Genomic DNA, 18413 nt, shown 5'->3' on the forward strand with positions numbered 1-18413 from the left:
GCAGCTTATTCTGCTGCTCATTGCTTTGCTTCTAGGCAAGTAAAAAGGACCACGCACAATCTTATTTATAGGCTTTGGGAAGATGCTTGGCCGGTACTATGGTGCCAGGTGCCAATTGTGTGGGGGAGGACACGTGTAATAACGATCTTTCACCAAAATTTATTATTACACTTTCTAAATTTTAAAACTAATATTAATGTAATCAATGAACTTTCATAATCTTTCTATGGAACCATAATTTTTAGCTAAGAGTGAATTACATAATATTTATTTATTTATTTTAGGCCCAAAACCCCGTTCCAACTCATACAATAACCGCGATCTGATCTACGAAGACCGAGTCGTTGATTTACTGCAAGCAGAATGATGCAGTGCCACACATCCCTTGCCACGTGTCAGTAAATTCATTGTCCCGATCCCAGTCTCCGCCATTTCATTGGCGTCGAAGTTTTCCTGTTCCTCAATTCTCCGCAAATAATCCGACCCAAACTTCTTGACGAGCACGGCCTGGCCGCGCTATCTCTTCGGCTTATCGTATGGTGTTGTTGTAGATCTGCAGCTCCAATGATCGATATAAAAGTTACCGCACGAGGACGAGATCTCTGGTTCCTTTCCTTGGCTATTGACGAGCCTCTTCCTGACGGGATTCCGAGTGTGGCTCCAATGATCTGAGATCTTGTTCTGCATCTCAGTTCCAATCCGAGGTAGTCGGTATGACAAAACGCTTTCTTTTCGTGGATTTGGTCAGCTCTTCTTGTTTTCCGTTGTTTTGGCAAGTAATTAGCTTTTGCATTTTATTTTTCTTGAAAATAATTTTCCAGGGAGAGCAGATGCGCGCGCTCTCGTTGCAAGAATCGCATTTTTCTTATGATCTTTTAGATCCCTTTAGCTTTGGTCACTGTTGAGGGCCTCGTTTAGGCTTGAGGAATTTTGAAATTGTGGTTTTTTGAGTAATTTATCCAAGAAATAAAGAATGGAGGGTGTGATTATTCGAAACTTTTAATTAGCCGTTGCAATCAGGACAACCAGATTTCCGTGTTCTTCTGCTCCTCGTCGATTGAGAAATTCTGAAATTGAGGTATTGAGTAACCAAGAGATGGGATTTCTTAAACATATAGACTTTGTAATGGTTAGTTGGACTTCCCTTGTTTGTATCAATGATGAGGGACGTCTACCCTATAAATGTAGAGTTTTATGGAAATACCATTCTGTGATTGCCCTAGAATTAGGCTACCTTTCTGTAATGTTAGCTGATTAATATCTAGGTTGATGTTTTAAGTTGCCGCATTTCTTCAACAGACAAAATAAATAAAGAGGAATTGTCATCAAAAGGTTTCTATCAGTCACTGGTTTATAAAACTTTCTTTTGGAGATTGCATGGACTCTAAAGGCGCTTTTACATTTTATTGTCTTCTGGTTTAGTTGATTTTCCATCTCTGGATATCCAAAACATTAGTTTTTTCAGTGTTATGTTACATCAAACCTTGCTTATTTACAATTTATCTTGTTTAGGTTCCATGGCTGTGAAAGGAAATGCTGCCGAGAATAGGTCCAGAAGTTCTGTTTCTATATTCATAATAATTGGCATGTGCTGCTTCTTCTATGTTTTGGGAGCATGGCAGAGAAGCGGTTTCGGGAAGGGTGATAGTATTGCTATTGAGATAACTAAACAAACTGATTGCACAATCTTACCAAATCTTAGTTTTGAGACTCATCATAGTAGATCAGATATCGATGATGATGGTGGTGCAAAACCCAAAACTTTTGAACCATGTGATGAACATTATACAGACTATACTCCTTGCCAAGTTCAAAGCCGAGCAATGTTGTTTCCTAGAGAAAATATGAACTATCGAGAACGGCATTGTCCCCCGGAAGAAGAAAAACTTTACTGTCTGATACCAGCACCCAGAGGATATGTTGCTCCATTCCCATGGCCAAAAAGTCGGGACTTTGTCCCTTATGCAAACGTCCCCTATAAAAGTCTGACAGTTGAGAAAGCTGTCCAGAATTGGGTTCAATTTGAAGGCAATGTTTTTAGATTCCCTGGTGGTGGAACACAGTTTCCTCAAGGCGCAGACACATATATCAACCAACTTGCATCAGTTATTCCTATCAATAATGGGACAGTGAGAACTGCATTGGACACCGGTTGTGGGGTACGTAAAGAATTTGTCACATACTTCTTCTTGGATCATCATTGATTCTTATGTCATTGCACTTATAAGATACTTTGAAGTTTAAAAAAAAAAAAAAGAAAGTTAGATCCCTCCAAATTCATTTTAACTTGACAAGTGCGGAAAATTCAGGTTGCAAGCTGGGGAGCTTACCTTCTTAAAAAGAATGTTCTAGCCATGTCATTTGCACCAAGAGACTCTCATGAGGCACAGGTGCAATTTGCTCTAGAAAGAGGTGTTCCTGCAATTATTGGTGTCCTTGGTACAATTAAACTTCCATACCCATCTAGATCCTTCGATATGGCTCACTGTTCAAGGTGCTTAATTCCTTGGGGAGCAAATGGTGAGTGTGGACAATTAGATTCTATTTCATCCTTGTTACCAACAAACGCTCACCCTTAATAGCAGTTCAAGATTGGGATCAGTCACTGTTTTACTCATGTTGTTTTTTTCCCCAGAGGGAATGTATATGATGGAGGTTGATCGAGTTCTTAGGCCAGGGGGATACTGGGTGCTTTCAGGCCCTCCAATAAATTGGAAGAACAACTACAAAGCATGGTTGCGAACACAGGAGGACCTTGAGGAAGAGCAGAAAAAGATAGAAGAGATTGCTGAGCTTCTTTGCTGGGAGAAGGTCTCTGAAAAAAATGAAATTGCAATATGGAGAAAGAGAACCAATACTGATTCATGTCCTCTGAGGCAAGATGAACCTCATATCAGAACTTGTGACGCTTCTTATGCGGATGATGTCTGGTATTGCCAACTTATCCTGTCTTTCTACATGACTAAAATAATAAATTTGGTGTGTTTTTCTATGTTTATGTGGTAGTTAAATTCGTATAAGTACATTTGTGATATAGAAGATATGTTAGCAGATCCCTCTCCTGTATTTATTATTACTGTACTAAAAATTCACACCATTTGATTTGGTTGAATTTCAATTGTGAAGATACCATGGATCAAACCCATAACTGTTTGACATTTTCTATATACTTATTTTTTGTCCCGTTTATGACACAATGGTGCTCTAGGTACAAGAAGATGGAAGCATGCATTGTGCCTTTTCCGGAAGTTGACAATCCTGAAGAAGTTGCTGGTGGAGAATTAAAAGCATTTCCAGATAGACTGAATGCCTTGCCTCCTACAGTAGCTAGTGGTTCTGTTCCTGGTTTCTCAGCTGAGTCATTTCATGAAGACAACAGATTATGGAGGAAACATGTCAAAGCTTACAAAAGAATAAACAAGTATCTTGACACAGGAAGATATCGAAATATAATGGATATGAATGCAGGGTTCGGTAGTTTTGCAGCTGCAATTGAATCACCTAAATTATGGGTAATGAATGTGGTGCCCACAATTGCTGAGAAGTCTACACTACGCGTCATATATGAAAGAGGGATGATTGGCATATATCATGACTGGTACTCTCACGCTAAGTATTTGAGTTAGATTTTAGCTCTTTGTTTAATGTCGACATTGATGCACCTATCATACTTTATGGGTTAGACTATTGGAAAAGAACCAAAATTCTTGCATAGATTTCATTTAGGATAATGTCTTAGTGTCCAACCCTAAATAATTGGGATTCACGACTTGTTGTTGATGCAGTATATTATAGCATATTTTCTGACATGAGCAATCTAATTTTAATGGTTAGTGTTTCACACAATATGTTCGAACCAATAATATTGAAAGAACTAGTATAAATCATTTTATAAATTTGTTTTGAATTCTTTATGAAGTGTAATGAATTAAGCAAATTCTATTTATCTGTGTTAACTTTTTTGATTGAATATCACATTATATATGGTGTTCTTAAGCTGCCATCATATATTTTGCATTATATGATGTCAGTGGTTTTAGTTGGTCTAAAAAAAACAAAAGAGTTTAGGACAAAACATTTCTGTCAGATTCTTCATATGGTTGCAATTTGTTTGTGGTTTTATTTGGTCTAAAATAGTAAAGAACGAAAGAGTTCAGGTCAAAACATTTTGGTAGGATTCTCCTTCTTGTAGGTAATTTCTCAGGTAACCAGATATTGTTGATGACCTAGGCAAAATTTGTGGAAAGAACGAAAGTATGACTCGCAGACCCTTTTCTCATGTTCTAATTCACTAGTCTTTCTGACAATCCATAAAACAAGGTCTATAGCATTGTTTTGGTTTCTATTCTGAAACATCATCCTCCGTATTGGCTTTTAAACTAGGCATTACTTTGTCCAATCTATAATTTAAACAAGCAGAATGTTTAACTTCCGCTGTTAATTCATTACTTTCTTTGTTTTATATATATATATATATATATATATAATTTTGATATGTTGTCCATCTTACGCCGCACACCCCGTGAACACCTAGTGTAATTAATTTTTTTTATTTTTTGCTTTTTTTAAGCTCTCGATTATCCCAATCAGATTTTGCCTATATGTTTTAGGATTTTTTAAGTGCACATGAGGTGTGCGGCCTAAGGTGGGCAACATATCAAAAAACACACACTCTCTCTCTCTCTCTCTCTCTCTCTCTATATATATATATATATATATATATCAACACCTGCAAGTTTCGAAGTGTAGCTATTGTAGGATCAATTTGGTTTTATTTACACTTTTTACATTTATATACTTCCCGATCTAGCATAGATGTTTGACAGATTTACATTATTTGCAAATCTATCATGTTAAAGGTGAATATTAATATTTAATACTCATTATAATCCGTGTTTGTTGGGGCACCTTGTCAATGTGAATGTGCCATACATCATTCATATCCAAAATGTAAGTACTGAGTAACCTCCTTCCACCTTTTCAGTCTTTTTTGTATGCGTTGTGCAATTCTTCTACGACGTTCGATATTTATGCAACCCTTTTGTTCCACTACAGGTGTGAAGCTTTCTCGACTTACCCAAGGACTTATGACCTTATCCATGCCCAAGGTCTTTTTAGCATGTACATGAACAAGTGAGTTTGTTAGTTGTCTTACTTACAAACTTACTTGGACTACTTTGCTAAACATAGCCGTTCCGATACCAGGTGCAAAATGGAAGATATTCTCCTAGAAATGGACCGAATCCTGAGGCCTGAAGGCGCTGTCATATTCCGAGATCAAGGTGATATCCTGGTGAAGGTGAAGAGGATGATTACTGGAATGAGATGGAAGACAAAGATGTCAGATCACGAGGATGGCCCTCTTTTGCAGGAAAAGATTTTGGTTGCAGTTAAGCAGTATTGGGTTGTCGACAATCCGAAAACACAGTGGGAGGGTGAGCCTGATCAATCGCCGGTAATTGAAAATAGCAATCCAAGCCGAGGGGTTGACCAACCCATTGAAGAACAAATGAGTTGAGGCACAGCCATCAACTTGTTGCTTACTTGGAGATAGAGTAGCTTTCTCCAATAACAGTCTCTCCCCCTTCTTTGGTGTTTAGTAGTGAATCTTTTACAGGGTAATTTTTTTTCCCTTCTTTTTTATTTCAACCCTATCGATTCTCTCACCTGCTAAAGAGAGAGATTTAACTGAAACATGAGGTTCCTGTGAAATTCTACTTATTCTGTTGTATGTGGGGTTCTTCACTGGAGGTGAATGAAGAACAAGGACTAATTCCTCATCCCAGGTATTTAGTGTCATTATATATTTTTTTGTGTTTTAAAATGATTATATTGTTCATGACTTAATTTTTTTTTAGGAATTTGAGTTTGGTTTATTTAAATGTATTGAGCTCTCAATTCATGTTTGATTTTTGAACTTTTACCTTTTAAATTTATTTGGTTGGTTATAGAGCTTAATAATTTTGTTGATTTTGATTTTTTTTAATTTATTTAGTAATTTAATAAAAGTTTTATGATGAACATGATTTATAAATATTGTTCAGGGTATTGTTTACGAATATTATTCAAAGTGTTCGTTATATTATTCATAAATATTAACGAGCTATATATATATATATATATATATATTAAAATTTATTAATTTAGTTTAATGAGTTATCTAAATTTATTTGTGTATTAATAAATAAAAATAAATTTTTATCTCAAGTCGAACACTAAACATATTTAAGAGGGTTTAATTTATTTACCTGTACTAATTTGGCTGGGTTATCAGTTTTACTTTGGTTTCGTTGGTCACCTGGTTTGGAATGACATGTACATTTAGTTTAATGTTTTTTTATTTTCATTTTTAAATATTTTTAAATTTGGATAAAAAACAAGACAATCTCTAAAATTAATAAAATTGTAAGGAGGATGTTTTTTTTAAAGAAACTGAAAAAAATATTTCAATATATTTTTCAATGTTAAAAATATTCTTATTATAGAAATTATATTTTAAAATAAATTAGACTCATATATCAAAAAGTTTATTTTTCAATTTAATTAAAATTATTATAAAATAAAAGGTTAAACTTATTATAAAATTATTGTAAACGGTTATAACATTGTACTAAGCATTAAACAACTTATCTAGAGGGTTTTAGATATGACGTTATTATCTATTGACTAAGGTGTTAAATTTGAACTTTCTTATCAACTCTTTATCTGTCGGATTATTATTGATTGAGATGCCTTATACACGCTCTTATCAACACAATGGTACTGAGGCTCCCTAAAAAAAATCCTTTCGGGGTTTTTGGGGTATGGGGTCACGAAACGGTGGACCCAGTCACTATAAAAAATTTATCCTACCTTAATTTTGTTCTCTCGGGATGGTCTAGTGACTAGTACAGGAGATGTTGTCACCATGAGCTCTGAGGTTCGAATCTTGGCATAACCATGATTTACCTCCTTCGTATTAGTCCTGGGATAAATTGACGAAGGTGCTAAGGGTGAACGTATTCACCTTTGCCACTATAATAGGCATTAATTGATTGTGACAATCAATTAGTAGTTATTATAATAATGTTATTATATTTTTAATATTGTTAAAGTAATTTTGATTAAATTAAAAAATGATCAATTTGATGAATATTTTTTAATTTAAAAATGTTCTTTATATATTTTTGATTAAACTAAATTATAAATTACTTTAACATATCGTAGCATCTACTGTGTAGGTTGCTACACATTATAATAACCGCTCTTGTTATTATAATAACATTAAAATAATAGTAATTTTGATACATAAGACGCCCTTATAACAATTCTAATGGTATTTTTTTTTTCCGGGACATGATTAAATTGGCTAGTATATGACAGAATTAAAAGAGTTAAAAGCTGAGGAAAAAAAATCTCTTTCTATATTGATCAATTATAATTTTTTGTTTTATTTTTTCATAAATGATTGTAGGGCTAATCATATGGGACCGTTAGATTCCACCTGTTACTCTCCTAATGTACCTTTTTAATTTTTATCCTTTAAATTATATATTTCAAAATCTATTTATATTTTTTTTTTCAATTAATTTTTAATTATAATAAAGTCAAACACAGTCAAGTCTCCCAAGGTCTCTTTTCCTTGTCACTACGTGCCAACATTGATTTTATATATATATATATATGAATTTTAATATGTCCCATCTAATATTATTATTATTTTATTTTATTTTTTATTTAAAATATTAAATTTTAAATCCAAAGCTCCAAATCTTCCATTTAAAAAAAAATAACACGGAATTACAAATGAGTGCAAAGCATACCAAATTAGTATATTAAGGGTTCATGGGATGCTCACATATAAGTGAGCATGTCAAATATATAGAATAAGTGATATCCTATGCCAAAGTGAATGCACCCTCAAAGTGAATGTGTTTGGAGTGTCTAGATCATTTTCAAACACCCCGACTACTCAATCACGAATGCACATCACAAATGACGAGTCGGAGAAGATATCAAATCCTTCCCTATATATATATATATATATATATATATATATATACACTCTGCACATCCTTACCCTGCACACTCTTGGCCAACTCTCACAGATCAGGATGTTCGCTCGGGCACCCCAAATCTCAAAAGTGAATAGGGCGAACATCCGGACACCCAGACCTGTGAAGGTTGCCCAGGAGTATGTAAGGCAAGAGTGTGCAAGGTGTATATATATAGAGAGAAATAATATGCTAGGCGACGCTTCGTACATGACCATGAGTGAAATCCAACGTGGGTTATCTGACGTCGCCAAAACCTAATTTTTTTAATCATTTTCTCTTCTGCATACAACAACTTTTCTCTTTCCTCTTAAAATAAAATTCTATCTTTTCTCTCCTATTATTACATGTAACAATCACTGTGATACTAATGCTACAACGTTGTCGCATATATTATATAGTAGTTGCTATAATATTATAATAGTTATTTTGTAGTAGCTGCTACAAAGTAAAGTAGCTACTAAAACTGTGCAATAGCTGCTACAACTGTGAAGTAGTTGCGACAACAGTAAAGTAGTTGCTACATAGTGCAATAGCTGCTACAACAGTGAAGTAGCTGCTATAATGGTGAAGTAGTTGTTGCAACTATGCAGTGGCTACTACAACTATGCAGTACCTGCTATAACTATACAGTAGCTGCTACAACGTTTGAGCAGTTATTATGTAGTAGTTGCCACAAGTGTGAAGTAACTGCTATAACTATAAAGTAGCTACTACAACTGTATAGTAGCTTCTACAATGATATATTAGCTGTTACAATAGTGTTATAGCTGCTATAACATTACAGTAGTATATAGCTACTACAACTGTGCAGTACCTACTATAATAGTATAGTAGCTGCTACAACTCAGTAGCTACACAATAACTGCTACACGTTGTAGTAGCTATTACACAGTAGTTGTTACAACGTGTAGCAGTTATTGTGTAGTAGCTGCTACAAGGTTGTGATAGTTACATCACCTTTAAAAATTAGCACCATAATAATTGTTGCATGCAATTATAGAAGAGAGAAATGAATTGTTTATTTTAATTTAAAAGGAAAGAGAGAAAAGTTGTTACATACAGATGATAAAGAGATGAAAAAATTAGGTTTTGGTCGCGTCAGATAGCCTACATTTGATTTCTCGCATGGTCGCACACGAAGCGCAGTTTATACACACACACGCCTCCCATGTAAAGAGATGCCTAGACTTAGAATATCAAAATACTATATATATAGAGAGAGGAAATTTATCCAACACACCCTTACTCTGCGCATTTATGGGTGACTAAGTACAAATCTAGATGCCCCGATTCACTTTTACCAATCGAGGCGCCTGGACGGACTTTTGAGAGTCTGAATTTACACTTAATCACCCATGATTGTGCAGGATAAGGATGTGCAGGGTATCAAACCCATATATAATTCTTTTAGCCTACACACCCTTACCCCTGCACACTCCTAGACGCCCCTCACATGTCCGAGCGCTCAAGAGTATGCAAGGTAAGGGTGTACAAGGTATTAAACCCCTATATATATATTCGTTATCCTGCACACCCTTATATGAGTGATTATGTGCGACATGCAATGTGGCAAGCTGACATAGACAAAAATCCAGCATTTTCTCCTTCTTTCTAAAATGCGCAGGCATATTTTACCTCTCTCTCTTCCCTTCCCTTTGTTTCCTCTCGCTGGTTTTCAAAACCAAAACCCTAAACTCTCTTCCCCTCTCATCCTACTTCTCTCTTCCCCCATGTCAGACCTTAGACCCAAGTCATCTTCTTTAGTATACCTTCTCGCGTGGAGTCAGTTAGGGTTTTTGTCCAACCTGCACTGCTTATCTCCCTCCTCTTCTTTTTCTACTTGTATTTCTTAATGGTGCATTCCACGAGAGTTTATTAAGAGCCAAAATGTGCCATTTTGAATAACCAGCATCACCTGTATGTTGTTTATCTTCAAAATGCTGGTTTTGAAAGTGACGTCGTTCAATGGTGTGTTGGTTTTCTTTTAAAATTAACACTAATGTGGTGGTTTTGTGCTGGGTTTCTTTTAAAATCGAGCAACAGTACATTAGTGCTAGTATTGAAAGATCAGCAACATGATGGTGGTGGTTTTTGAAAGAAAATCAACTACGTGGTATTATTCTTTAAATATCAGCACCAACGTGGCGCTGTTCTTTTAATACTAGCACCAACGTGGCATTGTTCTTTCAATACCATCACCAACTTGTTGTTGTTGTTTCAATGCCACCACCAAGTTGCTATTGTTATTTCAATACTAGCACAAACTTACTGTTATTTTTTCAATACCAGCACCAACGTGTTGTTGTTCTTTCAATTCCAACACCAACGTGCTACTATTCTTTGAAACCCAGCACCAATGTTGGTGTTGGTTTTCAAAGACCAGCAGCATGTTGGTGTTGGATTTTAAAATTTTTTAAAAAATAGTCAAATACTATACATCTAAAGCAAGAAAATCATTGCTTAAGAAACTTCCAAATAGCATTTAAGTTCGACTTGTATCTATTTAATAACTGATCTATTGGTTGTGCTCCCCTATATATGTACTATTGCTCAATTATCTAAATCAAACATTCTACATTAATGGAAGAAAATTAATGTGATACTCATCTATGTGGGATCGTTACGCACGTAAGAGGAAGGGTGAATCACATGGTTTTAAAAAACTTATCTTTTTCAGTTTTTAAAAGTGAGTACACAATGAAATATGATAAAGCAGAAACTGTAAAAAACGCAAGTATATGAGGAGTTACTTAGTTCGGAGCCTTCGACGACTCCTACTTCAAGACTCACGATCCCTCCGATCGCATCGACGGGAAATCCAGTAAAAATTATCTTCCAGAACCGTCAGAAGAGGGAATCGAGCACAATAGGAAAACAAGGATAAATACAACAACCTACACTTTCCTTTATGCAGTAATTAAGTATTTTAATTAAAACTTTCGTTACCAACACTTTGAAGAAAATTGGATCGAGCTCAGTGTTGAATGTCTTCTCAGTAGTAGTCGAGCACAATAGCATCGCAACACAGCAAGAGAACGAAGTCGAAGCAGCCGAAAGCTTGAAAGTTCGCTTATAGGAGTTGTATATGAGTTATATTAAAAGCTTGGAAGAACCTTCCTTTTATAGGCTATTGAGGGCATCTCTCATCCTCGTCCGAGGTGCCTCCAGGTGCAAAAGTGATCTCAAAACCTCGGTCAGGATAACCTTTATTTACTGTGATTTTTATCTGTGCTAGGGCACCTCCAAGCACTCCTAGACGCCTCCAATGTACCTCGGGGCGCCTCCGCACCACGAAGCCTTATCCGTAGACTTATTTTCTTGAGAGTGCCTCCATCTTGTTAGGGCACCTCCAAGCTATTATCCAAGGTACCTTAGAGCACCTTAGAGATGTCTCAGACACTGTTCATCCAAGGCTATTTTTGCTCCTTTTATCTTACAAAATATGTCAACAGTAAAAATAAAGTGTGTCTACAAAACGATGTTAGGACAATAATAAAATAAGAGTTTATTAATTAGATTATTTTTGTCCAAGATCAGGATCTAGTCAAGGTCTCAGTATAGGTTTCCAAAATAGATCTAAACTGGACCTACGCCTAAAGTCCCTAATTGGGACTCATCCTCAGTGGAACACTCTCCTCAAGTGACTTACCTTACCACGCAGAATCGCTTGACTCTCTTACGGTCTACCAAGTCTTCCTGTGAGTTGTTAGGTCCGCAGACTCAACTGGACTTTGGTCAACTGTCAAGTTCTACAGACTCAGCCATACTTCCAACTAGATATCGGATCACTCCTTGACATATCTAGACTTCAACACCAACTATCAGGTCCTTCAGACCTAGCTGGATTTTAGCCTGGTGTCAGACCTGTCAAATCTTGCACACTTGATAAAAATGTTAGATCACAAAAAATCTAATTTTAATCCATTTATCATTCATCAAAACTTAGATTTGATTATTGGTGCCAACTGTACCAACAAGCTATACATTCCCTAAGTTGATGATGATCGAAAATCAAAATTGGGATGAAATTTTCATCACTAGAAGAGGTATTTTCATTCTATAATCAATATGCATGAGAAGTCATATTTAGCGCAAGAATAAGCAATAGCAAAAAAAAAAAGAAAACTAATGAAGTATCCTAGAAAAAATTTGTATGCTTTAAAGAAAAACATACATATGGTCAACAGAATATGCAGATACAAGGTGATAAAATAAAAAAGACAAGAGCACATGGTAAAGTTAGAACTGGATGTAAGTCAAAGATTTCATTGGTGAAGGAACAAACTGGACCTAATTAGGTTATCACTAACTTTATTGAAAGTCATAATTATCCACTCTCATCTCCTACAGAGGTACATTTACTATGCTCACATCATAGTATTTTGGCAATAAAGAAATCATTAACAATTTTTAGAGGCTAATATGTCAACCTGTCAACAAGTATGATTATTGGATATAGAGTATAGAGGCCTTGAGTATGTAGGTTGCATAGAAGAGATATTAGAAATTTTGAGAAATAGTTAAGGGATGAACAAAAGGATATCGCTGCTAAAATAATAATTGAGTTATTTGCCTTTAAGAAAGAGAAGAATTCAAGTTTTGTCTTTGATTACGATACTGATTCAAATAACAAATTTTGTAGGTATTGTTGGGCGAATTATGTATCAAGAAGGACATAAAGTGTATTTGGTGTGTAGTCATATTTGATACAATATATAACACCAATAAATATGGGTTGATTTTTATACTATTTGTAGGAGTGAATAATCATCATCAGACAATTATTTTTTGTCGCAGGTTTCTAAGTGATGAGAAAACATAGTCTTTTATTTGGTTGCTTAACAAGTTAATAGAAGCTATGCCAAAACGTGCACTAAACATGATCATCAGGATCAGGATCAGGATCCTGCTATGATGAAAGTCATTGCCCATATTTTCCCTCAGATAGTGCATAGATTTTGTTTTTGGCACATACTTAACAAATTTCTAGATAAATTAAGTCCTTTGACTCTTTAAAACTACTATCAAAGTATACAGAATGTCATTGCAAATTCTACAACACTTGATGAATTTGAGAAGTCATAGCAAGAGGTTATCAAGTCTGGTTCTAACTTGTGTGAGTCATATAAACTCTTACAACTTGGAATGTCCAATCTGACACCTCTAGGGTCATCAATAGATTTTGGTCGAAGTCCATTGATTGACCTAGAGGCCTTAAATTTTTAAAATCTTGGTATTTGTAGGAAGGGGAGAGTGTGTAAAATCTATTTACATCCTCCAAACCTGGTTCTGAGTCTCCAATTTGAATTTATGGTCGTGTGTCAAGTGGCACACAACCATGACACTATTTTTCCAAAACCAGCTACGGCATGACACTGTTCTTTGAAAAACTAGCTATGTTGTGACGTTATACTTGTAAAACCAACACCACTATGTTATCAAAGCTTCAACCCGTTTTGACTATCATTGGTAAGATAGTTAAACAGTAATTGAGGGCATATTCTGACTGGTGTGAATTGTATGAACCCTTACAACTTGGAATGTCCAATCCAACCCCTCTAGGACCATTAATGGGGTTTGATCGAAATTCATTGATTGACCTAAAGACCTTGGATTTTTGAAATCCTGATATGGATAGGAAGGAGAGAGTGTGCAAAATCTATTTATGTCCTCCAAACATGATTCTGAGTCTTTAAGCAAAATTTATGGTCACGTACCAAGTTGCACGCGACCATGGCACTATTTTTTCCAAAACCAATTACAACATGGCGCTATTCTTTGAAAAACCAGCTACACCATGGTGTTGTACTTGTAAAATCAGCATCACTATGTTAACAAAGTTTCAACCCGTTTGGACCATCATTGAAAAGATAGTTAAACAATAATTGAGGGCATTTCTGACTTGTATGAGCCGTATGAACCCTTACAACTTGGAATGGGTCCAATCTGACCCTTCTCGAGTCATTAATGGATTTTGATCGAAACTCATTGATTGATTTAGAGGCCTTGAATTTTTAAAATCCCGATATTAATAGGAAGGAGAGAGTGTGTAGAATCTATTTATGCCCTCCAAACCTGGTTCTAAATCTCTAATCTAAATTTATGATTGCGTGCCAAGTTACATGTGACCATGACACTATTTTCCTAAAACCAACTATTGTGTGGTGTCGTTCTTTGAAAAACCAGCTACGCCGTGGTCTGCTATACTTGTAAAATCAACAGCACTATATTAATAAAGCTTCAGCCCATTTGGACCATCATTGGGAAGATAGTTAAACAATAATTGAGGGCATATTCTTACTTGTGTGAGTCGTATGAACCCTTACAACTTGGAATGGGTCTGATCCAACCCCTCTAGGGCTATTAATAGATTTTAATCGAGACCCATTGATTGACCTAGAAGCCTTAGATTTTTGAAATCCTGGTATTGATATGAAGGGAAGAGTGTGCAGAATCTATTTATGCCCTCTAAACCTAGTTCTGAGTCTCCAACTTAAATTTATGGTCGTGTGTCAAGTGGCACCCGACCATGGCGCTATTTTCCTAAAATTATCTATGGCATGGCATTGTTCTTTGCAAAACCAATTATGTCGTGGTGCTGTACTTATAAAACTAGCACCACTATGTTAATAAAGCTTAAACTTGTTTGGACCATCATTGGGAAGATAGTTAAATAGTAATTGAGTACATATTCTAACTTGTGTGAGTCATATGAACCCTTACAACTTGGAATGGATCTGATTTGACCTGTCTAGGGCCATCAATGGATTTTGAATGAAACTCATTGATTGACCTAAATGTCTTGGATTTTTGAATTCTTGGTATTAATAGGAATGGGAGAGTGTATAAAATCTATTTATGGCCTCCAAACCTGCTTCTAAGTTTCCAACCTGAATTTATTGTCGTGTACCAAGTGGCATAGACCTTAGCGTTATTTTTCTAAAACCAGCTATAGAGTGCATTGTTCTTGGAAAACCAACTCCGACGTGACACTGGTCTTAGAAAACCAATACCACTATGTTAAAAAAATAAACTATATAACAACTATTTCATTAAAATTGGAATGAGGCCACCTTTACTAATATTATTACAAATACAATATAGAAATAGCACAATACTGATGAAACTACAGCTCTTCTATATTTTACAAAACTAGATATACAAGTAACAAAAGTATACAATATTAACTTTATAATCCCTACCCAAGTAGTCAAGTTATTACACAATATATAATTAGACCGAAAATATTGAGAACTTGTCTCTCATTATTGATACTGATACATCTATTCTAAATCTTTTCATGTTTATTTGTTTGAATTTCATCTTCAGATCATATAGTAGACATCTGATATATTGCATCACAAAGACGCTACAGTCATTAGTGTAAATAACATAAGCAATTTAGTATTTCAAATTTAAGATAAATTTATATATTCACACTGACTTTTATATTAACTTGGCTTTTTGTTGTGGACAATCGACCGTGACACCGACCCATTTAGCAAAGGGATGGGGATAATCTAAACCAGGATGAATAAGCAAGTTGCTCACCAGAAAAATCTTTTATTTGAGATACCTATAAGAATAAAAAGCAAAAACTAATATCAACTATAATTTATACTGCAATAGTATCATAAACAAGATTATTGTTTTCTTACCAATACTTCAAAATTTGATGATGATTTACAAGTATGTGCAAGAGAGTTGTAAAGATTCAAAGTCATAGTTTTTGTGTCCATAGACAACAAGTTAAATTGTGCATCATCTACTGTAATAGGTATAAAAAGATACTTAACATCTCCCTCTACCATATCAGTTTTTTTGATTTGTGTCATGGCAGTCTTCCATAGATATTTCAATGTTGACTATAATTGTATAAAGAGATATATATAAGCAACCAATTAATTTAACATATTTAACTATTATATATTATCTGATAAATTAAATTCCTTATAGTGAAACTAGTTAAAAAATATATAGAGTTATTGTATGACGTACTAGATGAGGAGACCCCCTATATAGAATCAAACAATATGTATCAATTAACTCCCCTCTTATAAACACATTAGCATTTACATCCGTGAATAAGGAAGTCGTAGTTAAACAAAAGGGTGATTCATCCCAAACATGTTATATAGTAGGCCTGAAAAGAAAATCATTTACTTTTAATTAGGTAAATGAATATTATAACCTATGAATTTTTATATTTATCACAGAATTAAAAAAACTATATAATAAGGGGTTGAAATTAACATACTTTATTTTTTTCCAATGCATTTAACAAGTAGGTCATATCTTCATCTTATTTTTTCTTCTTGAGAGGTTTAAATTATTTCATCAAGTACTACCACAAATAAAAAAAATGTAATTAGTGATTGAAATCAAAGAACTATAACTAAATGATGTGTACATGCAGACTTACTACAATGACTTTCATTCTCATTTTGTTAAATATGTCAATTCTTTCAACCTCTTTCTTGGCATCTTCTTCAGATTTTAGTTCTGAGATTAATATAAACTCTCCCTCTTCGTCTCTATCATCCATATCATTTTTTTCTTTTCCTTTGTCAATACGAGCTGTAGATATTATGATGTTCTCCGAAGGCTTACACTTCTTCAAAGGCATCAACTTTAACCACGTAGGACTATCAATAAGAGTATCCTTGTAATCATAGTGACTCCAATCACAACCTCTCCTAGTCCTAGTCTAGAAGCAATAGGTTCAGGATGAGGATCCACTACAAGGTCACTTGATTCAGCCAAGATATCCTAATTTTCTATTATTCTAAGTAATTTTTTCACCCTTTCATTTAGGTGATTGTTCTCCATTGTTATCTCCTTGATTCAGTTATAATGAATAATACATTTAGGGCTTTTATTGTTAGTTGGGCAACTGCCTTTTATATCATGTACCGGTAATGCCTCTAATGGATGTGGAGTAACATCGAACTGAGGGAGATTTTTTTAGCAATATTTTTTTCATAAGGGGTAGGGACTAGTTCACTAATAACCTATCAAATTAGAAATAATTATTTAACAATTACAAAATGAAATTAGGTGATAGTCTTAGATATTTACCTGGTCAAGTGATACTTGCTTCAATAAAGCACTCACCTTACTAATATAGGAAAGAGTAGACCTCTACTTATTTATTCGCACACCTTCGGTATTATATGATTTTTTAATTGTGACATACTCCAAAAATCATGCCTACAACATTAGACATAATCTTACATACATAATAATGCCCATATAAAAAAAATTATATTTACCATTTAAAACAAACTTACAGCTAAAAGATCAACAAATCTCTTGAGGTATGGAACTGAAGTAGTCGTATGAGATGTCAGCCTTAATGCAAAAAAGATCCTTGATGGTAGGTAATTAGAGAGCAATAAATTGATGAATTGCTTCAACCCAATTGAATCTACCTAGATTTTTAAAATCATCTACAATATCTATAAGACCTAATTGAACCTTATATGTGCTAGACGAAAATAAAACACAAACAAATATATACAAAATGTATAATTTATAAAATACTAGAATATCATGATCTACTTCAACTATATAAGAATAGAATTTCAGCAACTTCTCAATTATTGATCTAGTAACTTTCTTTTTATTAGAGAAATGAGTAAGAAAGAGGTCACTCAATACATTAGTTGAGTTCATAGGAGCAAAAGCACCTCTATTTGAAATACCAATAATAGAGATATATCTCTTCTAGTGAAAGCTACTGGACATCTGAAAATTTAAATTGATTAGTTTTTTATTATGTACTTTGAACTTTCAATATTAGAAAATGTGTCTGAAAATATAAAGGTTTGAGATGTTGAATTCCAACTTTGAAATATATTCACAAGTAGATCACAAAATTACTGAATATCTTGTATACCCCAAAAATAACAAAGGGGGACTGTCTAATGATCGTTTTGTGTCGATCATATAAACAAATATAACTATGATCTTGTCCTTTCATTGTTGGACTACCAACAAAATCATTAAAGTGACCTAGAATACTGATCCATTGGAGTTTATGACTAAGATATTAGTTGGAATCCCATGACAAAATATCAATTATTAATATATATATATATATCTAAATATTTATATGATTAAGAAAAACCATCACAGGTTTTTACATACCTATGGTCCAGGGATAAATAAGCGAATCAAACTTGGACGTTAAAATTATTGGGTTATTTTTCAACTGGCAAAGTCGCACAACACAAAGAAATAGTAAGATCCGAAACCCCTTGGTCAAGATCCGGTCAACCCAACCTTATTCGATCCCAGCTAGACGATCTAGACCGACGATATCCGGCGGTGACGGACGGACGATCTGTAGGTCGTAGAATCTTCTCTATGCGGAAC

At 34.5% G+C, this 18413-nt stretch overlaps 1 protein-coding gene across 2 annotated transcripts; it reads left to right on the plus strand.

Moving 5' to 3' along the window:
- Window positions 1–458: 458 nt before the first annotated feature.
- Window positions 459–5780, plus strand: LOC121992662 (probable methyltransferase PMT2). Of its 2 annotated transcripts, none has more exons than XM_042547166.1 (7): window positions 459–711; window positions 1513–2159; window positions 2310–2520; window positions 2636–2930; window positions 3209–3598; window positions 5056–5133; window positions 5206–5780. In XM_042547166.1, the coding sequence occupies exons 2-7, from the start codon at window positions 1518–1520 to the stop codon at window positions 5516–5518; spliced, it is 1929 nt and encodes a 642-aa protein (XP_042403100.1). In that variant the 5' UTR covers window positions 459–711; window positions 1513–1517; the 3' UTR covers window positions 5519–5780. The 2 variants fall into 2 exon arrangements, with proteins under 2 accessions (XP_042403100.1, XP_042403099.1); XM_042547165.1 differs by having other exon boundaries at window positions 459–704.
- Window positions 5781–18413: the final 12633 nt, after the last annotated feature.

This window comes from Zingiber officinale, chromosome 6B (genome assembly GCF_018446385.1).
Source record: "Zingiber officinale cultivar Zhangliang chromosome 6B, Zo_v1.1, whole genome shotgun sequence".
Classification (NCBI taxonomy): domain Eukaryota; kingdom Viridiplantae; phylum Streptophyta; class Magnoliopsida; order Zingiberales; family Zingiberaceae; genus Zingiber; species Zingiber officinale.